The sequence below is a fragment of the Atractosteus spatula genome, chromosome 6 (assembly GCF_055471065.1).
Source record: "Atractosteus spatula isolate fAtrSpa1 chromosome 6, fAtrSpa1.hap1, whole genome shotgun sequence".
Classification (NCBI taxonomy): domain Eukaryota; kingdom Metazoa; phylum Chordata; class Actinopteri; order Semionotiformes; family Lepisosteidae; genus Atractosteus; species Atractosteus spatula.
The window spans coordinates 32,828,435-32,853,428 of NC_142711.1; the positions used below are offsets into that span (position 1 = coordinate 32,828,435).

The window sequence follows — 24,994 nt, forward strand, 5'->3', positions numbered from 1 at the left end:
ACCTTGTCCAGCTCAAAGCAATAAAGTTGGTATGAAGAGAGAACAAAATGTCTGGCGATATTTGCGACAATATGCGTTTTGATCATGTTGTGTTGATGCAAGAGTAGTTTTCTGTTCCTCCCTAGCTCCCTCTAGTGTACCTGTCAATGTAAAGGATTACACTTTATCCCCTTTTCTAAATTAGTTTGCCTCTCAGGTTATAAATGAATGTGGCAAGCACAGTTCTTTATTGTTTGTTTGAAGGATCCGTGAGACACTATAGTTTGCAGTATTTACTTGTTTGCAGTATAAAAGAAATCAGAGAAACTTTGAGAGGGGATATTCTCTTCAAGAAACCTGTGAAATACTTTGGCAAATTACAAGAAGTTGGAAAACAAAAGCTCACCCAGTCAATCTATTAGTTAGCTTGAGAGTTTGTATTTGTAGCTAGGGTGTAGACATGGAGATAGGTTTTGTTTTCTGTGGGCCTGGTACTAGGCTGAAAATGGGCATGTGCTAGAACTGCATGTACTGTAGAATGACATGTTAGGAAGAAATTGTTACAGAATACAGATAAGTATCCTTATCTTAGAGTATGCAGCAAAAGAGCCCAGCAAGTGGTGACTATGAGACTCAAAATATCACACCTGTAATGCATCATTTGTTTTGTTGAAACAGCAACACAACTGACCTAGGTTACTCTTTTTTAGTAAACTACAGGTAAACTACAGCAAGGACTCAGCAAGGAATATGACCCAATACATAATAAAAGATCATACTGCTATTCAGTAGTGATACACTCACACACTTAGAAAGAAGAAAAACACTACATTGAGTTTCAGTTCCCAGATCCAGGTAGCGTGGTGCAGAAATGACACCCATGAAATATGGTGGAAAACCAGAAATCTAGAGTCTGTTATCTATCTCACCTACTGTCTAAGCAGGTTGCAATGTTCTGTCAAATAAATCCACATTTCTCTCTTTATCTTAATTATCTCTGTATTTCAAGGGACATACTTTTTTCCCTACCTCAAATAATCCAGTTCACATCACTCTATACTTGAGCACCAAGATTCTTTTAAATGAAATTAATTCATACTTTGTTTCTTTTGTATACACCAGAGCCAGTGTCTTGTGTGCCTCATTGAATTAGCAACATTGATAGTATTTTTACTGCTAAATAAATGCAGCTACAATGCATTACTAATTGATCTAATCTGGTACCGATGTCAAAAAGTAAATTTCCACGTGCCCATTTGCTTTAATTACATACCTAAAGTAGGCACTTAGCTTATTTAGTCAAAGTACTAAAACCTTCTCTGAAAGACCAGCCTAGTGGTTGTCTGTGGAAAAAAAGGACCCTTTTATCCTTTGGAGATGATCAAGCACAATAATGGCCGTTAGTAGGATACGGGAAACAAACAAAAGAGAACCAGAACATGGTGACAGTTAAAAGGTTAATCACAAGGTCCACTTTGATGCACTCTCCTGTGTTCGTAGTCTTCCTTTGGGGCTGAGGCTCCAGGTTTAGTGAATGTGCAGCAGTTGGATTCTTCTATCTGGAACCTCTAATCCTCTAAACCCGAATAAACAGTACTGCCATTTCTGAAGTACACATGAGAAAACCCTGTTCTACACCCTGTTCATCAGGGTGCCTCTGTCATTCCGTTCCCAGGATTAGCATAAACCAAACCTTCTAACAGAGGAATAAACCAAATGCTCCATACAAACAAGAGAGCTTTGAAAGCATACAAGTGATATTATCACTAAAAAGGGGAACACAGCCTGCCTTTGCAACTATGGGCATCCTTGAACGTTTAATAAGCAAAGGTATGTGGAAATATGAAGATGAAGTACTTACAGTACAGACACAGATGAGAACAGTTCATTACACAGAAGGTGTGATTTATTAGTGGCCAGTAAATGAAGTATGAAAACATCCATGATGCTACACCCCAGGGAGTTTACACATTGCCTTGTTAATGGTGATGATGAGGCAATGGTAACATCTAAAAAGTGGAGAGGATTCACTCCTTACCCTTCACCGTGACCCTGGCCTTGGTCCTGGACTGCCCTGCCTCACACTCGTACATTCCTCCATCTTTCTCCTCTGCACTCCTGATGGTGAGCCGGGCCTCAGCACCTATGCAGCTCATCTTGTACTTGGAAGACGTCTTCAGCGCAATCCCATCTTTGTACCAGTGGACCGGACAGTCTTTAGAGGTCTCGCACAGTAGCAACACATCTTCTCCTTCCTGGGCATCACAGTTGTTTAACTCTTTTGTAATGACAGGTGGCTTTTCTAAAAAGTACAGGAGAGAGGATTGTTACATGCCTTTCTTTTCAGCTGAAACCTATCTGATTTGAACAGCCTCATATTCAACCTTTTATATCCACCTATTAATGACAAAAGACCAGTAATGCCTCCACCTCTACACCTCCAAATCTACAACTGTATCGTCAGTGAACATTTCACTAGCAGAATCATCATTCTAAACCACTTTCTGATACTTTTGTATGCTATTCTTTAATGTTTCTACATGGGATAGGTTAAAGTATCCTAAAGTAAAGTTACTATGCCTTTGTGAGGTTTGAGACAAGATTTTAAAGAACCATCAAACTCTTGATGATCAATTAAATTAGTTCTGTAGCCATACACATTCTCTAATAATATTTCCCTGGGACTCTAACATTGTACTGTAAAAGGTAGAGTTGAACACTCAACATATCCTAATAACCAGCACAAGACACACTCAAAAACAAAAACAAATACTTTTTTTTACAGAAAATTAAGTCATCATAGAAATCTGGGTAGCAGGGAAACTCAAGTCACATTTTACACAACTAAATCACGTGAATGTAACCTTTTTCTTCAAAGGTTTGTTAATAAATTGTAAAAATATCTCTGTGTCCTTCAGTAGTTTCCCATGTAGTTTTAGATACAATCCACTGAATTACAAGCTCTTAAATATAGTTTTAATTGGAATGGAATTCGTAGATACAGTATAAACTGTATCAAAAAGTTATTCTTCTCAGTGTAAATAAAGCTACGATGTAACAACATATATCATGCATTGAATTCACCTCAGGTGCAACTAGAAATTCCTGCTTTCCTAAGTGACTTTTATTTTAAGAATACCCAATACAAACATAACTAAAACAGAAAAATAGAAACAGTTCACTGATAAGATCAGAATTACATTCTTTAACTACATGCTATAAAGAGAAAACTAACAGACAATGGGATGTTATAAAGAAGAAATGCTCACATATTTAAAGACATCTTCAGCCAGAAGAGCTTGCCCCTATATGAATTTTCTGCCCAATAGACCTGTGAGGCTGTATCTTTCCTGAACCCACATATAGTCCTCTATACTAAATTCATACCATGCACTGTTAGCCTGGCTCTGCACTTCATGGCCCCAATGTCGCAGGAGTAGCTGTCACTGTCATTCTTCTCCAGGTTACTAATGGTGAGAGAGAGGAGGGTTCCCTGCTGTTTTATTTCATACTTGGTGCCATCTTTCAACTCCATCACACCCTTCTTCCAGGTGACTTTGCTGACAGGAAGTGTCGTCTCACACTCCAGAGTCGCAGAGCCCATCTCCTCCACCGTCAGGTCTTGCAGCATGGTGGTGAAGCTGTTTTCTTCTTCTGAAAGTGTAAGCACAGAGTAATGACTGTTACCTGTGTAAGAGCAGCAATACATAAGGGTGGAGTTCGGCTCCTTCAAACAACGCCAGCAGCTACTGTATATCACCCTGCAACTCACAACTGGCCCACTGAAGCTCAGGTGTGAGCCTGGTCAGTACCTGCATAGGAGACCTTCTGGGAAAGGAGCTAAGGTCGTGGCTGGAAGAGGTGATAGTGGGACCAGTAGGGGGCACTCACCCTGTGGTCTGTGAGGGTCCTAATGCCCCTGTATAGTGATGGGGACCACCATACTGTAAAAAAAAGCACCTTCGGATGAGATGAAAAAATGGAGATCCTGGCTCTCATGGTCATTAATAATCCCAGGGCATTTTTCAAAAAGAGTAGGGGTGTTACCGCAGCCTAATTTCCCCGTGGCCTTTACCAGTCATGGCCTCCGAATTGGCTCCATGACTCCTCCACAGTGATATCTGATATGTTGTGACCGTACTGGCACACGTTGGCTGTCATCGCATCATCCAGGTGAGGGCTAAACACTGGTGTGAGTGGATGGGGGTCTGCATTACCCGTGAAGCACTTTAAGTGGATTATTATTTTATTATTATTAAATGCAGACCAAAGAAATAAAAAGAAAAGGCAAAAATGATATGATGTTCCTATTGAACTCTATATTTGAACTCTATATTCTTAAAAACTATTTCCACCGTCGCCCGATTCAAGGACTTACCCTTCACTTCAAGTTTTGCTCTGGTTTTGGAGCTGTCCGTCTCACAGCTGTACTCTCCCGAGTCCTTGGCTGTGGTGTTGTGAATGATTAACGTCTGCAAGCTCTCTTCCTGGATTATCTCATACTTGTGGCTCCTCCTAATGGATTTGCCATCTTTGTACCACTTGACACTGGCTCCAGGCTTTGATATTTCACAGCTCAACACTGCATCTTCCCCCGGGGTCACCCTGCAGCTCTGCAGCTCTTTGGTTATAGTAGATGACTTCTCTACAAAGGTAAAAATAAACACTCAGAAACAGAGTGCTCAGAAGAGTTTCTATCCATCTAGGCAAATTGTCTTTCAGCTTCTCAACACGCAGCATCTTATACACTACAGAACAAAACATGACATAGCTGAACTAAAAGAAAAAGTAATTGTGGTGAAAACTATTTTGGATGTTGAAAATATTATTTATGAGGAATTGATCACATCAGTGATATTTTTTTTACAAAAAAGGTTGTTTATAAGACATTCTGAATTGATTTTTATCCTACATCTTTTTTTTTGTTGTTGTTTATTTCTTTTTCATCTATTTTTTTGTTCTTAATGTAAAATGTCTCATGTTGCAGGATGATACAAAGCAGTCTTTAGTGACCTTTGACAAACAGTGTGGTCTTGGAGTTGAGGTTCCTGGCAGTAAATACTATGTCCCCAGCATCAGAAGCCTTCACTTCCTTGATGGTCAGCATGTACTTGCGGCCCTTGTTGGAGATCTCGAATCGACCATCTTTCTCCACTGGCTGCCCCCCCACACTCCAGGAGCAGTCATCAATGCTCTCATGTGACAGGATACACTCAAAGCTGCAGCTCTCCCCCTCCTTTGCCTCTGCAGTCTTCAGCCTCTTGGTGATCCCAATGTTCAGGTCTAAAAGGACAGCAGTGGATGAAGATGAAAATTCATGGCACCACCTAGTACTGACACATTCAGGACATCAGCATTACAGACACATTCAGGTCTTTAGCTCTGTTCATTTACAACCATTACTGAATTTCCTCAGAAAAATGAATATGAGAGATCATTAAGTGTGTAAAATAGAAAAATATATGAATGTATGAAGAAACACCATATAACAGTATGAAGAAACAGCATATCATTAGTGCAATTCAGAAGGCATGCTTCATGTGTAGCCACCAACACAACATTCTTGGTTTGTCGCATGTTCAAATACGATGATCAGAATCCCATACTCAAAAAAAGTCATTACAATAAAGCTACCTCAAGCTTAGGGCTTATAACAGTAAAACAACAAAACCATACTTAACTCTTAAATAGATCAAATGATTGCTTAAAACATTCTTTTTTACACAGCTTCTTGAATGAACTCTCAGTCCGGTAGTGCAGATGTGAATGCAGTATGGTACCCACCTTGAACAGTAACCTTGGACTTCGCGATGTCTGTGCCAATGTCACAACTGTACAGCCCAGCATCCTCCTTAGTGAGGTCATGGACAATCAGACCAAGTGCCTTCCCAGCATGCAGCAGTTCATACTTATCGGAAGCAGTCAGGACAACACTGTCCTTCTTCCAGACAGGGGTGACTTTGGGTTTGGAGGCTTCACACTCCAGTGTGATCATCCCTCGCTCCTCTCCCACTGCATCATCCAGTGACTTCAAGAACACAGCCACCTTCTCTGGAGAAGGCAATGAAAAAATAACATTAAGGACTTGATTATCTAGGAGATGTCTAACTGTCCCTGGTGTAAAGGAGCAAAAATGACACACAACTTCATATTATAAATGGAGGGCAGTGATATAAGAATCTTAGTATGCTATTTATGCATATGGGTGATGGTATTTTTAAGTACATAATGCTTTTTATGATTTCTTAAAAAAACTGTAAGCTGTGAATAAATTGAAGATTTCTTTGAATCATGCTTAATTGCATCTTTTTTTTATAAGGAACAGTTAATTCTTTCTCTGTGTGTTTTATATATTTCCTGTCAAAACCTTTGCTGCATTACAACAAAAGCAGCAATGAAAGTGTGTCTGCCCAGATCCTGACCAGTAATACTTATGTCCCATACCTTTGCCTGTATTTACTGCTCCTGTGGTGAAGATCTTTGAGTTAAAACAGAACTTACCTTTAACTGTGAGGTTTGTCGACTCAGTGATCTCCCTTACTGTGACCTTCACAGTTCCAGAATCCTCAGGGGCCAGCCGCTTGAGGGTGAGGGTGTGGCGTTTGCCAATCTGCCTGATCTCATTGACATCATTGGAACAGAGTGGGTTATCATTGAGAAACCACTGCAACTCTTCATCCTCGTGGGACACCTCGCAGCAGAAGAAAGCACTACCATCCTCCTCCACCTCCACTGACTCCAGGTGCTGGATTATCTCCACTTTGCGAGCTGCAGACAAAACAGAAAAACACGTCAGAACAGACCGTGCGGTAAAGATAAATGAAATCTCATACATTTTTCCAGCAGTGTAAAACTTGTTTCTGTTTTCCTTCAACAAAGCTTAAAACCTGAAAGATTTAGCTACTGTAGGAACTGGAAAGCTTAATACGTGACTTGTCAAATTGGCTTGATACAATTACTGGAGTGCCTCAGGGATCTGTCTTAGAACCTCTGCTTTTAATTATTTGTGTCAGTGATCTAGATTGCAACATAGTTAGAAAACGACAGCATTCAAGTTCACAGATGAAACTAAATTAAGAATATTTAGCAAAATATCACCAAGTAGACATCTTTCTAAGATGGCTCAGACAGATTGTGCTGCAGGTGTGCGGCTTGGAGAGAAAATAAGTGCAGGCATCCACACAATATTAAGAGACCAAAAGCAGAAGATTTCAATCAGGAAAGAAACACAGAAGTCTTCCAATGGTATGATCACCTAGACAGACTAATCAAAGGGTTGCCAATCAGACCACACAAGATCTAAGACTGATGGTGGCGAAGGGAATGCTGGCAGTTAAGTGCTTATTCACTAACTTGTTCTCCCATAAATTATGAGGAGAAACATATAGTTTGGCTTGCCATAGGTTGAAAGAGGGTGAAGTACAGTTCACTCTCTGTTATAGTTTAGGGAAGAAGAAGGAAAAGACAGGGTTTGCTGTTCTATACTGAAGTTAATTTAGGAAGGGAGAAGCACAGATCTCTCTCTCTCCTCGTAATATAAAGTACAGACAACGGACATCTGGCCAGTTAAAAGCAGTTTACAGACCAAATTAGGGCAGGATGGTTAAATTACATTCAGGTTAGTCTGTCCGTAGGCCCGGTTTCATGATTCCTCACAGTTTTATTAGCTGCTTATCATTCAGGTTATGGCAGGTAAGGGTGCAATGACCTTACTAACAGGATGTCAATGTGTCAACACCACACTGCTGGTTAAGAGGCACCTGTCACACAAACACTAAAAAAACTGCAAAGGACAATCAAAAAGATTTAGATAAAACTTAAAACTGTAAACACCTGGCAAACACAAGATGTGCAGATTATTAAATGCAGGTGGCAGAAATATAAGCTACAGATACTGACCACTGAATTTGGAAAAGCTAATTACTCAGATATTGATGTTGACACATGATTTACATCTTCTAGACAATGTGAGGAAGCAGTAAAAGGGCAAACAATGTAAGAATATAAATCTCAAAGTGCAGAATTTAAGTCACAGAATGTTGTTTTAAAATTGTGAATACAATTAATTGGAAATTAACTTCAAACGTATTTTTATTTTAAAAGCCTGAGTTCTCCACTTACAGACTAAAATAACTCATTTATAAGAAAGCTTAGACATATAAAGATGCAGATTGGACTATCAAGCCTGTTTGTTATTTATCACCTTAAGGATCTCTATTAAAGGGGAACTGCAACGCTATTTTTTTATTTTGGGGTTAGAAAGAATCAGCATTGATGAGTGCATTTCAAAGCACAGTAAAAGTCAAATGTACACAGGAACTTCTAAAACCTCCAATTCATCACAAAATATATGAAATTTCCAGGAACGTGCAGTACAATGTTCTCCGATACTGAACGAGGCAACAACGAAATGTGTTGCAGCCCTATGACATTGCAAGCAAGCAAGCTTGTCAATACATTTCTTCTAATCCATTAGAAATACAGTATACTGTAGCTCTTCAACTACAGGAAGGGTTTGCTGACAAATACAACTTACTTGTTAACTGTGCCTGCAGATCATGTTGGAATCTTTCTGGGGTGAAATATATGCTGCACAACATGTATTTATTCGCTCGTTCATTTCATTGCATTAGTCATTACAGCGACTAGTGAGCAGGAAGGGACCACATTGGTTCACAATTCATGGGGACTCTTGCTCTCACCCATGGTGTAATCATAGGTTTGTGACAACATGGCGGCTTTTAGTACTTTTACAAAGTTCACGATTTTGTGCATTATTCAAAATTTCAAACATTTTTCAACTGAAAATGAATTTATTTTGTTACCAAGATTTAATAACAGGCCTGAGAAACTGGGACTATAGATTCCCTTTAAATTACTTTTATTATGGAGCTTTTCTATGAAACAGTGGGCCCAAGATCACAAACAAGTACATCTGTACATTTTAAACTCAGTTGAAAATTAAAACGTTCATGCCACTGAGCTCCTGACCTTCCACGGTGAGTGTGCCTTTGCTCTCTGCATTGCCAGCCTTGCAGCAGTACACTCCAGAGTCCTCGGGTACCAGCTTCAGAACGGTGAGCTCCATCCGGCCTCTGTCCTGTTTCATACGGTACTTGCTTGAGGCCTCCAGGAGGGCTTGGTCCTTGTACCAGTACACCGTCTTAGGAGGGGGAGAAAACTCACAGCTCAGGGTTACAGATCCCTTCTCCTTGCCATTTGTGTCTTTGATCTGCTGCAGAACCAGCACCGGAGGTTCTGTAATGAGAAAAAGAGGACTGTTAGTGCTACTATCTTTAAGAGAGGAATATTAACTGAATAGAACTGATGTGAAGGAGATATAGAAGCTGTTGTGTTTGATTTGATTTTTAATTTGGATTTATTTAGCACCTCTCTTGGAAGAGAAACACCAAATGCCCTAGAATGAATAGGACTGAAAGATTTTAAAGACCTTTTTTTGTAATATAGCCTAGCATCAAACCATATGATGAATAACCATTAAAAATATTCCATTGTGTTACTTTATTGCAATAATATGTCCTGTGAACAGCATGTAAAAGACAAGAAGATAAAGGACATTGTAGATAGCTCATGAGATATATCCTTGTAAATTCCTACCATAAACTGCCTTTTGAGTTTGTGTTTATACTCTCTTGATATATGAATGCCCTAAATACAAATATGTAACTCATCAAAATTACATTAATTTGATTTTATTTCAAAGATGAATTACACCCTATGGAAAATAAGTTATGTTCATACAGTATGTATACAGCATATCAGGTAGATATCCCTGCTTGTAATTTTTCAAAGAAATCCAATTTGTACTTCCAATGTTCCAATGTTCAGGTCTCAATTTGAATGAATAGATTTAAAGACTTTAATGACAAGTGCTCCTCATCATTACAGGGGCATTTTCTAATGCGACAGTTTAATTGTTCATTGCTGCTGTAACATAGTGGAACCTGAGTGTCTTCACAGACGCCCAGACATTCATGACTGAGGTTCACAGCCTCAGTAATGACATGGTGATGCAATACTGTGCTGCAGGAGGTGCCATTCTTCACCTGAGATGTCCAGCAAAGACCCAGACTACTTGGGCATTAACGTAGCCCATGGCACTGTTCTTAAAACCATTTGTACTAAGCCCTTTGAACTGAATAAATTCCACACTGGCTTTCACAATCTAGTCTAACTGAAGTCATTAAAATCTACCCTTAATTAAATTGGAGGACCAATTTCTCATTTTTACACGTGGTTTGCTGTACAATTTGTTATAGTTCCATGATCTTGCCACTAGAAGGCGCCCCAAGCTGTGGTTGCTGCTCCAGCTGCACAGCAGGAGCACAGGCAAGCAGAAGATTGTGTAGTGTACCTGGGCCCCCACATCTCCCCTCCTCATATTTAAACTGCTCTCAGACTTTGCAGTATGCAATATTGTTTACCTCTGTGTTAAGCTCTAGATCCTGACTTTCTTGTTTGTTTTTCCTGTTCCTTGTCCCGATTCCTTCACTTGTTAGCTTACTCCTTGTTTTTGTTCTTGTTATTTGTTACCTCATACAGTAGATTCTTGGACTTTTCCTGCTACTGATGTTTTGTTTTTTCTCCCTGGATTACTTTCCTGGTTTTGGACTTTGACCTGTTTCAAGACTTCAGTTGTGGATGGTGTTTTATTGTTGTCATTTGCACTTCTTTGACTGTTGGAACCCACACAGGGCCCATTCCTTTTTATTCTGAGCTGTCAAGACAGCCATCATAAAGTAATGAGCTACCAACATGGAGCTGCGCAGCTGGAGCAGCAGCCAGAGTTTGGGGTGCCCTCTGGTGGCAGGTTGGTGTAACACAATGGGGCTAACGTTGCCTAATGGCAGCTGTGAGTCGCCCAGTTGGGTGTTGCAATTCCTGGCATATGAAATGGTTCCCCTCCTACATAAAGCACTACAGAATGCCAAAAGGGGGTATTAATATATTATTAATTGGTGGTTGCAAGCCTCAAATTAATGAGGCTTGAAAAAACAAAACACCTGAAAGTGATACCTTTCACAGTTAGCTGTGCAGTAGATTTGCTTTTGCCAGCAGTGAACTGGATGGGGCCAGTCATGTCAGCTTTGGTCTTTCTGAAAATGAGGCGGTGCACAGTGGCATCATGCTCAATCTCCACATCCCGACTGGCGTGGAGTGGCTCTCCGCACAGTGTCCACTTGGGCGGCTTGACCTCCACGACACTGATCTCCACCTCAAACCGAGCCTCAGCCGGTTCTATCACCTCCACGGAGCTCAGCTCCCGTACGATGGTGATGGCTTGCTCTGAAAAAAAGTTCATTAGTAAAGTTAGTTGCTTCACCCATATACTGTATCTATGTTGTTTTCTCATAGGTTTTGCCATCCCTGTGATACAGTGAACTATATAAGGTGGTTTATTAAACATGGAAGAACAGAGTGTTGATGAAGTCTAAATGTCAACAGCAATTTGCGAAAACCTGCGTTGGACTATTAGCTTTATCTGTTGTAAAATGCCAATAGCTTGATCTGTGGATTCCAGAACAGAACAACTTAAAGTTTGATCTGTGACTAATCTGAAGTACTTTTCACTGCAAATATGAAAATGAATTAAAAAGCCAAAGACAGTTACATTTCCCTATATAAAAACCCTTACTTATTTTATGAAATATTTTGGCATAGAATACAGATTTATGTTCCTCTTACACAGGCACAGAGTCAGTTTCTGTCAGCCCTAAGAATCAGTGATATTACAGTACCTTCCACAAGTAACTTGCAAGAGGTTTTGGCATCTGTGGCATCACAGGTGTAGGTGGCTTCATCTTTTTGCTCAATGTCATTGATGATGAGCTTCCGGTAGACGTCTTGGCTGCCAATCTCATACTTCTTGCTGGGTTTAAGCTCTTTGCCATTTTTGTACCACTTAACCTCAGCATTGGGCCGGGATACTTTGCACTCCAGAATACCCCGATGCTTCTCTATGGCAATCTTGTCCCTGAGTGGCTTCACAATCTGGACTGGCAGCTCTGGAACACCAGTGACCAGTTCACGTGGATTAGTGAACATTCGTAACAGATACTGTATGGTGGCAAGCCTATCCTGAAACATTTCACACTTGATTGTGAGCTCCAGGAAGAGCTATGTGATGACAATGGTAAAATACTGCACGACACCTGGAAAAAACATTGTTTTTGTCTTTTCTACCTTTTTTAAATTGTGGAATTCACCCAGACCTGTTCCTTCACAGTGAACATGTTAACTCCCTATTCAAATGTTTTCAAAATTCAATATATATATGAATTAAAGCTGTCATAACTTTGTGAAATTTAAGGATAAACTCATGTGAGGAGACTAAGGATTACAAGCAAGGTAGATTTGCAGTTATATCAACAAAATGCACAACAGCTATTTATACTTGTTAAGTTACAATGCAGCATCGACTGTAGTGTATGTCTGGCACAGACCGCATGGGGGTTTCTAAAGAAGATCCTTTGAATACTACTGTGGCTGTGATGGCTTTGATTTTGAGACCCACTGTAACTGAGCAGTTGTCTTTCTGAGTTGTCCTTTGGAGGGTGGCATAAGGACAAATTAAAGAGGAAATAAGTGCAAATATTTGACTTAACAGGCAAAGGACACAGGAGGGGTCTCTTGTTGAGATCATTTTAAGGGTCCGCAGCAAAGTGAGTACTTTAGGTTCAGTGCTCACCCATCGACTCTGGGAATTCAATACAGTTATAGGGACTAGGTTATTTCAAGATGTGTGATGAGACAAGCACGGCTTGCTCTCCCGACAATGAAGTTTAGCCCCTGCTGGTGAGCGAAGTCTATGAGTTACCAGTTTTCTCCATTAAGGAAGGAGCTCTCAGAGGGACAAAGAAACTTCAGTGATATATGAAACCCAGTTACGAAAAGTGAGTTATAGACCAGATTTGAGTGGGTAGTGATCTCATTACATCGGGGCCCTGAGATTCCCCATTATATTACTTCTAGGAATATAAAAAATGTAAAGACCAGAGTAACAGGTGGTTAATGTGCGTAAGTCCTCCACTGCTGTGATACTGGTAAATGGGAACCTGGCACATCCACCTAATAGAAAATAGGATCAGGTTTGGTAGACAGTAGCATACGTTAATTACTGTAAAAAAAAACTTTTATGCCAATTTCCAATTGGAAAATAGTTATTTGCTTCTATTATAATAGGAACTTCATTTTCTATTATTTAATGTTTCATTGAATATAAATAATATTTTCATCTGCAATAGTATACTGTATATTACAAGTTACCTTTGACCTTAAGTTTTGCTGTGGATGAAGTTTTCTCGGCAGTAAATTTGATTTCAGCTGCATCTTCTGGCTTTACAGACTTGAACAGTAACACATATGTTCTCCCTGGTATTAAAAAGAAGAAACAATACAAATCGCATTATATCTGGTGCCTGGTCTTGAATTGTGATACATAAAAGTACTACAGTTGAAGAAAGTATGAATTTTGATCTTTGACTATGAAATCTCAGTAGTGGCAATAAAATAACATCTGAATGGGTGTAATTATTGGGTTCTTAGTATCAACTACAGTATAATTCCCAGAGATGGTTTATGGTGATGTAGAATGCACATTTTAAGGCAACAATTTAATCATAAATTTCCCTTTAATCTAAACTTTTTCTGAAGCTAATTTAGCTTTCAAAGTGCACAGAATTACCTATACAAGATATTTTCTCACACAGCATTTAGTAAAACCTTTTATCCTCCTCTTATTCAGTTTCTCTTGGTTTTTCGCACAGTAAAACTGTTCACTGTATTTCAGTTTATCTGTTAATCGGTTATCGCCACACAGGCTCACCTTCCTGTCTCATCTTGATGTTGTCTCCGGGCTTTATCTTGCCATTGTTCTTGTACCACTGTGTCTCCACTTCATCATGGGAGATTTCACACACAAAGGCTGCGCTCTCTTTTTCCACCACTTCCACATCTACCAGTGGCTTCAAGATCTGGATATCCCGGGCTATGGATAATGAGTAACGATGTGATCAAGACATAAATCACTGAACATCACCCCTAATTTTTCTGCTCAAGTTTGGAATGCACTAAGCCGAATGACATTGACATTCAAGGAATGTAAGGAACATGTACTGACCCTCCACATCTTGTGTGAAGTCTGTTGTAGCAAATTGTGCAAACTGAGGTTTACAATTGCATGTAGGGGAAGATATCACCAGACGCTACATAGGAAATTACCTCCAAGACTACATTGATGTAAATAGCTGAGCAGGGTCAAATAATTGTATTTTTAATTTGATTGAACAGTTTACACATGGGTTGTCTTGTACAAAAGAGGGGTTTGATTTGGGAAAGATATTTTAATAATGTTCAATGGAAAGACAAGGCCCCAGAATGCCAAGACATGCCTCTGGACTGTGTCTGTGTAGTGTGGATTACCTGAAACCTTTAAATGGTATGAGATCAAGTACTGCCACATTTTGTGCCAAAACCTGACCCTCCTGTTCAGCTGTGGTGTGCTGAGGTATGTTGCGTATGTGAGTTTGTGACAGGTTGGAGCTGCAAAAGTATACAAATAGGGGCCATCCATGTGCTGAAAGAGCGAAAACCCATGTCAATGGAAAAACTACAACCCTATGTCTACCCCACAGGACAGGGGTACCATGCTCCAGAGTGCCTCTTGAAGGACACAGGATGGGACCTCAAATATCAGTGGGATCCATGTTTTCCGCCTAAAAGATGCCAGTTACATCTGGTGCAATTTATCTGGAAAGGAGGATAAATGGTGATCCAGCTGTCCTCTTCTCTACCCTGGAAACTGGTATGACCACTGCAACAGTGACCTCTGGGAAAGTTGGACAACAGATTGCCACAGCTATGAAAGTGAATCAAGATTGACACTTCAATTTTCCATAAAGAAGGGAAAGCAGACTGAAGTGTTGCAAAACATTCAATAATCCAGGAAAAAGAGTGCTGGTAGATGTCGAATGTCCCCAGAGGAGAGGGAGGAGTCTGCAAAACTCCAAGGGTGTCTAGCTGAGAGCGAGACATTCCTTTTCCAAGGGTTCAACATGCAAGATGGTTCCCAAATCCACCTGCCAAGGAAGGGAAGATCTAGACCGTTGCATTCTGGCACTCTATGACCATGGAAGGAGGACTTTTACAGCATTTAAGTTCTCACTTTAGTGCCTTTGATGATCCCCCTTGACTTCTGTGCCAGTTTCCCACTTGACTTTAGTCACAGAAGATAAATGCAAAAATAAAAGCATGGCTAGAAATTTAGAAGAAATAGTGCTAGAATGTTACTGGAAAATTACAATGCATTTGATGGAAAGTTCTTTTTTTACATTCACTGGACAAAACAGTAGGAACTCACAAATAACTGTACATGTACAGTACCAAGAACAGTTTTAATAAGAGGTGTCATAGATTTCACAAGCTTCTATTTGCAGCACAGCCTAATCCCATTAATACTCTTGTTAATGTAAGGGTGTATAAGCGTAATGGAGTGTGTACTGTAACTGATGCCACTGGTTCCCACAGTGTTAAAGTAGGTCTATTTATTTGCCATACATTTTCTGACCAGTGAGTGTATAATGAACTCCTCTATTAAAGTGTGAAAGTATTTTTTGTTTGATATTACAATTACACTGAATGTTACTTTTGTGCTTCTAAGATATATGCAGTACCACAGGGAATTTCAGGTAAAAGCAACATTACAATATAGATTCTCATCTTAAATAAAGTATTTACAGTAATCTTGCTTCTTTGTTACAGTTTTCAAAAGGGAATAATTTCAAGTGAAAATAGCATGTAAATCTAATACAGTCTTGCAAATCTGTGTTCATGCTGAGGCATTTGTCCATACCGTGAACAGTCAGCTTAGCTGAGGTCTTGTTATCAGTCATGTCACATGCATACAGGCCCTGATCTTCATAGGCACACTTGTGAATCAGCAGGCTTCTCTTGCGGCCCTGGGAAATGATGCTCAGTTTCTTCCCAGGCTTCAGTTCAACATCATCCTGAAGAGATAACAAAGAGTCATTCAGGAGAGTGGACACCAGCTCAAGCTACTCATTCTACTGCAACAAACTGCATTAAACTTTAGAGACATGACAGATGAGAGGGCTGAATCCAGCTTGAATTGCTCATCCTGTTATTGCTGTGGTAGCTTATTGATCCAAGAAACACTCCATTAAGTTCCACATCAGCACTTGACAGTTTGATCCACAGACACCCAAACACTTGTTCCATTTAACCACAGTTTGTATAGTTTGCACCCAATAAGAGTTCTGAAAAGAGCTAACAAGAAATAAGTGAACGTGTTATACTGAATTCTACTGTGTACTCATTCAGTTACCTACAATATTTTACATTCACCATTTCAGGAGTCTGACTTTAGTATGTCACATCATTGCTACACTCACAACTTACAGTACATTACATGGACAGAAAATACTCTTCATCAGGATAGTGAACTTAATGGAACTTTCAGATTTACTGGATACATTCAATGATGAAATGAATACAAATTTTGAAGTCATGATTAATGTCCTGCTCCTTCACATATAGGAAAAAAGGTAATTTCCTATATAATAATTTCCCATGGCAACTGTGTTATGACTATAACTTAGTGTTACCACAGTTCAACCTTGAGTGAAAGCTACCGGTGAAATAAATTGTATATGCATTCCATATAGGGGTGGTCCTACTGTATCTACCCCTAACCTACCTTGAACCACTTGACATCTGCATTGGCTCTGGAAAGCTCACACTCAAAGGTCACTTTCTCCTTTTCAGGAACTTTGATGTCCTGAAGAGTTTTGGTGAACTTCACAGCAGGCTCTGGGGATATAAGATCAAGGGAAATCCTACATTAACAGGCACAGTTAATGTTCTTAAATGTGCTTTCTGACTATTCTCTTTGCATCACCTCAAACAGGCAACATATCATACACAATGAATTGAAGACCTGTCTTCTATGGAACTGTCTTTTTTTTAGTTTAACAAAACTTTATTAAGACTTGACCCTTTCAGACAATGCATATGCATTAGAGGGCACCATCAGGGTAATGCAAACTGTTGTTTTCTATAAAAATCACAGAGTAATACAATTTTATGTTTTGAAGAAGAGAAATATGAGGGGTGTATGGCAGGTTCAGAAGGCATTGCTTGACTAAACTACTTTCCCCAGGAAGCTGTGGGAAATGTCTTGTCACCCTCAGTCACCTGACCAGTGAGAAAAGACATTGGTCAAGTGACAATTTAGAAAGCCTGGAAGATAAGGCAGTCCATATCTGCTGTCTGGGGACAGAGGGCAGATCCATCGTGCTGCATGGGAGCAGCAGTGGGAGAAGAAGCCAAGAGAATGACTGAAGAACAAGGATGGCCCTATGGACATGAGCCAAGAATGAGTTTCTGCAAGAGTCTAAGGTTCTGAGAAGCATTTAATCTGGAGAAGAGTCTCAGAGAGAGATTTTGGAAGAGGTTTTTGAGAGAAACATGAAGCTGCTCAGCTCCCCAATTACTTATGAAAAGAGAAATGAAGAAGCTAATTAAGATCTTAGATAGGGTCTTAAGTTTTGTTTTGAGTTTGGTTGAATTATTTTCTCACACTGTAAAATAAAAGGAGCGCTTGTTTTATACAGTTTGGCTGTGTGTTTGTGTGTGTGTTTACCTAAACTTACAGTACCTCTTTAAAGATTGTTGCAATGGCACACTAATTCCCAGGTGTATCACAAACTAAACGGACATACAATTTAATCTTTTTTCACCTGTGACAGTGAGGTAAGGTGAAATGGTCTATAATGTTTTTTTTTTCATTTTCATTACTCTTATTTTTATCACATTTGTCAAACTTTAAATATCCTGTAAATGATGACTGATGTTCAGGATTTTATTAAAAGAACTGTACAGTATATGTGTACAGGGTTACTATTTTCTTATTGTTCTTGATTTGCTCCATAAAGGAAGCATCACTTCCAGATATCATGGTGATACTGCTTCTGAGTTCAGGGACATGACAATACCTGTTACAATAAGTCTCCCAGACGTGTGCACCCCTTCAGCCTGGAAGGAAACCAGCCCTGAGTCCTCCAGCCTGAGGTTGGACAGCGTGAGGGAATGCTTCGTCCCCAGTGCTGAGATACGGCAGTTGGCCCCTGGTTTCAGCCTGACAGCATCTCTGGTCCACGAACCTTCCACATCGGCGTGATTGAGCTCCACCTCGAAGGTTACAGTCTCCTTCTCCTCCACCTTCACCTCTTCCAGCCCTCGTACCAACGTCACCTTCCTCACTGTGGTGACACAAAGGGCAGAGGAAGAAGAAATGTGTGGGAACAAGGCATGATGTTCCTTACTCCACTGCCCAAGCCTCTACCGTATAATGACTTACTAAAATGTTAATGACTTCATACTTTGCATTTAATGATTTTGTGGTATGTCCATTGTGGTTCCAATAGCTCCTGAAATTACATTGAAATATCTCCAGCCTGAAGGAGTAAATAAAATTATATTCCATTTATAGAAGGTATTCAGGAAGTAAATTATTAAAGGCACAGTAAAAATCAGATCAAGAAGGATTCATATACATTTAATGTTCTCCAAATGTTTCTCCTGATTTGTTTTGAGTTCTGCCCAATAATAGTTAATTATTGTATAACTTCAATCCTTCAATCTGTTTTAATACGCTTTTTGTATAAAAATGAATGACCCAATTCAGTGCAACAGTGCCAAAGACAGTAGCCAGTTTCACAAAGTCTTTCTAGCACTTAGAAAGCCGTTGACGGTCAAAAACGTCTTAGTCTGCTACACTTCACTGTTTTTAAAAGAATGATTTTCTGTCAGATCTTACAAATATGCACACTTATTCAAAAGTTTGAAAGAGCCATAAATAATTGTAATTGCAATGATGAAGTCCTCGTACTCTCCACGGTGAGCTTGGCCTGTGTCTTGTCGTCCAGGGTCTCACAGCTGTAGTATCCGCGATCCGCAAAGGTCACACTCTTTATGACAAGGGCCTGTCGGGTGCCCTCGGTGCGGATCTGGATGTTGTCCCCGGGCTGCACCACCACGCTGTTCTTCATCCACTTCACCTCCGCGGAGGGCTTGCTCAGCTCCACCTCCAAAACCACCTCGTCCTGCTCCTGCACCGTCTGGTTCCCCAGCTTCTTCGGGAACGTCACCGGCATCTCTGTGAGCACGAAGAAGACAACGCTCATGAACAACCATTTTAGTCATTTAGACATTGTTTACAGCACAGTAACTTCCTTGGTTGCTGCTGGAAGAGGTGTTAGTGGGGCCAGCAGGGGGCGCTCACCCTGCGGTCCATGTGGGTCCTAATGCCCCAGTATAGTGACGGGGACACTATACTGTAAACAGGCGCCGTCCTTCAGATGAGACGTAAAACTGAGGTCCTGACTCTCTGTGGTCATTAAAAATCCCAGGGCGTTTCTCGAAAAGAGTAGGGGTGTAACCCCGGTGTCCTGGCCAAATTTGATTGGCCTTTACCAATCATGGCCTCCTAATAATCCCCTTCTATGAATTGGCTACATTACTCTGCTCTCCTCCCCACTGATAGCTGATGTGTGGTGAGCATTCTGGCACACTATGGCTGCCATTGCATCATCCAGGTGGTGGTGGAGGGGAGTCCCCATTACCTGTAAAGCACTTTGAGTGGAGTTTCCAGAAAAGCGCTATATAAGTGTAAGCAATAATTATTATTATTATTATTATTACTGAGTAGTTAAGTAGTTAGTCATGTAGTTAATGTCATGGTATGTACATACAGTGGATATAAAAAGTCTACACAACTGTATTGAAATTGCAGGTTTTTGTGATGTAAAGCCAGAAATCAAGATAAATCATGCCAGACATTTTTCCATCTTTAATGTGACCTTTAATGTGAAAAACAAATAGATAATTATTAGGAAAAATAATTTAAATTAAAAAGCCTACAACACCCTGGTTGCATAAGTGTGCACACCTCCCCCAACTAATACTTTGTGGAAGCACTTTTTGCATTAGTATAGTATAGTATTAGCATTACTATGTCTTTGTGAATAAGTCTCTGTCAACTTTGCACACCTGGACTTTGCAATTTTATCCCACTCTTCCTTGCAAAAAAAGTTCAAGCTCCTTCAAATTGCCAGAGCATCTCATGTGCACAGCCCTCTTTAGGTCATTCCACAGGTTTTGTATGGGATTGAGGTCTGAGCTCTGACTGGGCCATTCCAAGACTTTGATCTTCCTTGGTTGAATTCTTTGGTTGACTTGGATGTGTGCTTTGGGTCGTTATCATGTTGGAAGGTGAAATTCCTCTTTATCTTTAGCAGGTTTTGTGCCAAAATATCTTGATATTTGGAGCTAGACATTATCCCATCTATCTTGACTAAAGCCCCTGTCCCAGCTGAAGAGAAGCAGCCCCAAAGCATGATGCTTCCACCACCATGCTTCACAGTAGGTATGGTGTTCTTTGGATGATGGGCCATGTTGTCTGCGTCAAACATATCTTTTAGAATTAAGGCTAAAAAGTTCAACCTTTGTCTCATCAGACCATAAGACATTTTCCCACATGGTTTGGGGTGATTAGACAGGCTTGGATGTTCTTTTTTGTGAAAAATGGCTTCTGTCTTGCCACCCTACCTCATAGCCCAGATATGTGCAGAATACGGGAGATTGTTGTCACATGCAAGGAGTGACCAGTACCTGCCAGAAATTCCTGCAGCTCCTTTAATGTTGCTGTAAGCCTCTTGGTAGCCTCCCTGATAAGTTTTCTCCTTGTACTGTCATCAAATTTGGAGGGTCGTCCTGATCTTGGCAATGTCCCTGTGTTTCCACTTATTGATGATGGTCTTCACAGTGCTGCATGGTACATCCAATGCCTTTGATATTCTTTTATAACCCTCTCCTGATCAGTACCTTTCAACAATAAGATCCCGTAGATGTTTTGTCAGCTCCTTGTGGACCATGGCTATCCCAGTAGGATGCAACCCGAAAGGTTCAAGGAAATCCTACAGGAACACCTGATTTTTATTTGAGGTGGATCAGAATCATTTTCTTTGATGGCAGGTGTATGCTACTTACCATTGGACATGATTTTGAATGTGATTGGTTAACTCTGAACACAGCTACAGTCCCCATTATAAAAGGGTGTGCACACTTATGCAACCAGGTTGTTGTAGGTTTTTTAATTTCAATTATTTTTCCTAATAATTATCTATTTGTTTTTCTCTTGAATTTTGTTGGTTGTAAGGTCACATTAAAGATGGAAAAATGTCTGACATGATTTATCTTGATTTCTGGCTTTACATCACAAAAACCTGCAATTTCAATAATGGTGTATAGACTTTTTATATCCACTGTACATTGTATCTGACGCTTTTGCTAAAATCGGACCTGCAAGAAACCATGTAAATAAATCATCTAATACTAAGCAAGCGAGGAAGTTTCACCCTGCACTTGAAGGTTGGCCTTTGTCACTTTCCCTTCCGTTTCCGCAGAGATCTCCCCTGCGTCCTTGCAGGTGACGGAGGTGATGGTCAGCCAGTGGTTGGGTCCCTCTTGAGTGATCTTGAACTTGGGCCCCACCGTGACGGAGCCTCCGTTGTGGAACCACGCCACTTTGGCATCGGCTGGGGTCACACTGCACTTGAATACGGCGTCCTTCCCTTCCACCGCGGCCACAGTGTTCAGCTTGGAAGTGAACCTGACCAATCGAGGAGCTGAAGCACAGACAACAGTCAGTTTCGTTTGCGTAATCTTTTTCTTGATTTAAAGTTTGTTTTTTTAATCCCTGTTCAAGCTGCTCCTAAACTAAGCTCCAATTTTGTAAACAACCCCTGTCATATTAAATTGAGACTCCTTAAAAACAGTGTACTGTAATTCCCCTTTAAATGGCAATGCCCATGGTACAGTATGAGCATCAGCCTTCTGCTTGAGTGTTCACATCAGACTCTGCTCTGCCCTATTTTGTTCTTGATTATCTGCTGCATTCATAGTACTGTAGGTCTGAATCAAGGTGGCTTATTTTTTTTTAGTTTACTAGATGGATAAGTGTCCTATGCTCTCAGCTCCTTGCCATTACAAATCAGGAAGAATCATGCAGTGCTGAAGCACTGAAATCTCACATCCTGTATTTTTCATCCTAGGTTCAGTAGGCGTTAGGCTATTACAGTCTGGTGTGAGGCAATGAAGTGAAATGTTCCTTTGTGGATTTTTCTCCTGGAATTCCTTTACATGAGCCAGATACTCATGTAAAATCTTCAGCACTTACAAACAGCATATGTACAATAAGTATTTTGTAGCACTATTTATGTACTGACATCATAACTAATAAATGTTGTTGGCCCTTCAAAACCATGAGGGAATTTATGACCTAACCTAACAGTTTATAAAACCATGGTGATTTCTAGTTATTACAATAAAACAAATGCAAAGCTGATTAATCAACTGTTCCTGACACAAAAACACAAAGCAAAGTGAACTGAAAACACCAAAGTTCAGAGTGTGATCGTCGTGTAATGCCAATTGTTTTCCAAATCCCTTCTAATCAAAATTGAAACGGCATTGCTTATCTTACGAATGGAAAAATTATTTCAGTTCATCCCAAATTAAATGTATCACCTTAAGAGAAAGGCCACTTTTTTTGCTTAAACACTAGATAAGGCCACTATTATAAAGACTAAAGCAGATAAGACCACTTGCTATGGGATGATATATCTTTTAAGAGCTCAACTAAGCATTATATGAGACACTAAAGACATTTTAACGACAGAAGCTTTTCAACAGAGTTTTGCCACAAACCTTTAGTGGAGACCTTGGCAGCTGTCCTGTCATCTTTCGACTCACAGCTGTACTCTCCCTCATCCTCCTTCGTTACCCCTGTCACTGTGAGGATGCGCTTGGCTCCGTCAGCCAGAATCCTAAACCTGCTGCTGGGCTTGATCTCGACCCTGTTATGGCGCCAAAGCACATCTCCCCGGGCGCGGTTCAGCTCACAGGTCAGAGTCAAGTTCCCTCCCAGCTCCACTGTCACGGCTTCCAGCTTCACAGCAAACTTCAACGGAGGCTCTGAAACAAGACGTCAGGAAATGTATGTTGTTTCAAGGAGGGTTATTCCTAAGATAATGACTACTTCACTTTGTAAAATGAACTTTTCTATACTTGAACTGAGTCTGACACCAAAGAGGTAAAAATCTGAAAAACACACAAATACAACATACTGTACAACATATAAAGCCCCATGGGAAACAAAATATGAAATATAGGTTCCGGCTATATTGCTACAAGTGTCCTTTGTGCACACAATGCATTTCAAGTATTAACAATGAAAAATAACAGAGCAGTAGCTTGGTATTTTGTTGATATGCAACGGTGAAATAATATATGAAATGTATTAAATTACAGAGATAAGTTTTTAATCAAGGCCTGAATTATGTATCATCTTCACTAAAACTGTAAATGACGATCACACTTTCCTAGGATTTAAAGAACCATCTCTTCTATCATTACATCTGCTAGCACGTACAGTACTGTACAATGTCCCCTTTCAGACTGATAGAATGTTCAGAGAAAATGGTAAAAAGAGATCCGAGCAAATATGAATTAATGCTTAGTTATGTTTTTTCCATCCTTAATATAAAAAATTGAATCATTATCATGTTATTTGTTATTGTAATTGTGTGTTATTTGTAAGACTGGCCTTACAACAATAATTCATGCACTGTAACTCTTGGGAGATACGTTCCTCCTTCAAACCCACTTCCACTACCATTTGTCATCTGTCAGAACTTCACCTTGATGGCACTTGGCCTTTTGTTGTTTTGTCAGACGAGCAAACCCAGCTAGTGACATTGTTCAGTTTTTTAAAAACTGCAAATAGTCAGAATACAAATTATTATATATTTTTCATGACGATAATTTCATAATACTGTGGATTTCACCCAACAGATTTTTTTTTTTACTTTTTGCTCTTTATTCATCATTATTTTATATATTAGATGTAAGAAAAAGAAACCCTAAAACTGGATTCTCTATTTGCTGATGTACTGCTCCTTTGTCTTAAAAAAACAAAGTAAAAAGGCAAAATCATTAGGCAAGACTGTGTTTACTCTACTTTTAATTACAGTACATATATAAGAATGTACTTTTTTACATTATGTTTTTTTTTTGTGAATGTCATTTTTCTGTAGTATTTCTAATACAGTGGGTACCGACCTTTGACCTGAACGCTGAACTCCTGCTTGTCGTCAGCGGTCTGACAGGAGTAGGTGCCGCTGTCTTTAGCCTCAGCAGATTTGATTACCAGTCGGCGCGTCAGGCCCTCCTTCTTGATCTCATACTTCTTCCCTTCCTTCAGCTCCACTCCGTCCCTGAACCACCTGACTGCCGCACTCTCAGAGGTCACAGTGGCTGTCAGGACAATGTTTTCACTTTCCTGTACTGTTACCGTTTCCTTTATTTCGGTCTTCTTCTGGAACTTCATCGGAGATTCTGGAGAAAGAAGCCAGATAAAACTGAGTTCACTCCTCCTTTCTCAACATCTGTGACAATATGGTTGGTCCCCTTAATCTGGTGGCATGTTGTGGAGAAGCTACACACATAAACCCTTTAAATCAGGGTCTCTGGACCCTATGTGCTGGTAACTTTCTTGTAAATCTAACACTACAGACAGCGAGGGATTGTGAATACTGGTGCTGAAAAGCCTTCCCACCCTGATTTGATCTTTAACATGTTTTTGCCTCACCAGAGATTCCTAGTAAACCCAACCTGAAATGTCAGGACAGCAGCACTGTGCTTTCTCCTTTTCATATTAAACTTTAAGGGAACACTAATCTTGTTTTCCCTGCTAACCTACAGAAGAGCAAACCTGCTTCTTCCTTAAACCTATGGGAAATATTCATCTTTTCCCTGGCCTAATCATAATCTTTAAGCTAGTCTACCCTCATGACCTAGTTGATAACACAGTAACACTTGTCTACTGAACGTTCTTTAGAGAGACTGATCGAATACA

At 40.0% G+C, this 24,994-nt stretch overlaps 1 protein-coding gene across 1 annotated transcript in view; it reads right to left on the reverse strand.

Moving 5' to 3' along the window:
* The window catches only part of obscnb (obscurin, cytoskeletal calmodulin and titin-interacting RhoGEF b), a 170,288-nt gene that overhangs the window by 107,580 nt on the left and 37,714 nt on the right, over nucleotides 1-24,994 (reverse strand). Inside the window, exons 14-31 of the mRNA XM_088918145.1 lie at nucleotides 24,199-24,474; nucleotides 22,786-23,052; nucleotides 21,435-21,704; nucleotides 18,908-19,174; nucleotides 18,012-18,278; nucleotides 16,715-16,827; nucleotides 15,851-16,004; nucleotides 13,826-13,987; nucleotides 13,267-13,371; nucleotides 11,739-12,005; nucleotides 11,017-11,286; nucleotides 8,971-9,237; nucleotides 6,481-6,747; nucleotides 5,764-6,030; nucleotides 4,993-5,262; nucleotides 4,358-4,624; nucleotides 3,367-3,633; nucleotides 2,018-2,281 (exon numbers count right to left, since the gene is read on the reverse strand). Coding sequence (XP_088774271.1) covers nucleotides 2,018-2,281; nucleotides 3,367-3,633; nucleotides 4,358-4,624; nucleotides 4,993-5,262; nucleotides 5,764-6,030; nucleotides 6,481-6,747; nucleotides 8,971-9,237; nucleotides 11,017-11,286; nucleotides 11,739-12,005; nucleotides 13,267-13,371; nucleotides 13,826-13,987; nucleotides 15,851-16,004; nucleotides 16,715-16,827; nucleotides 18,012-18,278; nucleotides 18,908-19,174; nucleotides 21,435-21,704; nucleotides 22,786-23,052; nucleotides 24,199-24,474 — 4,287 coding nt within the window. The remainder of the gene's footprint in view (nucleotides 1-2,017; nucleotides 2,282-3,366; nucleotides 3,634-4,357; nucleotides 4,625-4,992; nucleotides 5,263-5,763; nucleotides 6,031-6,480; nucleotides 6,748-8,970; nucleotides 9,238-11,016; nucleotides 11,287-11,738; nucleotides 12,006-13,266; nucleotides 13,372-13,825; nucleotides 13,988-15,850; nucleotides 16,005-16,714; nucleotides 16,828-18,011; nucleotides 18,279-18,907; nucleotides 19,175-21,434; nucleotides 21,705-22,785; nucleotides 23,053-24,198; nucleotides 24,475-24,994) is intronic.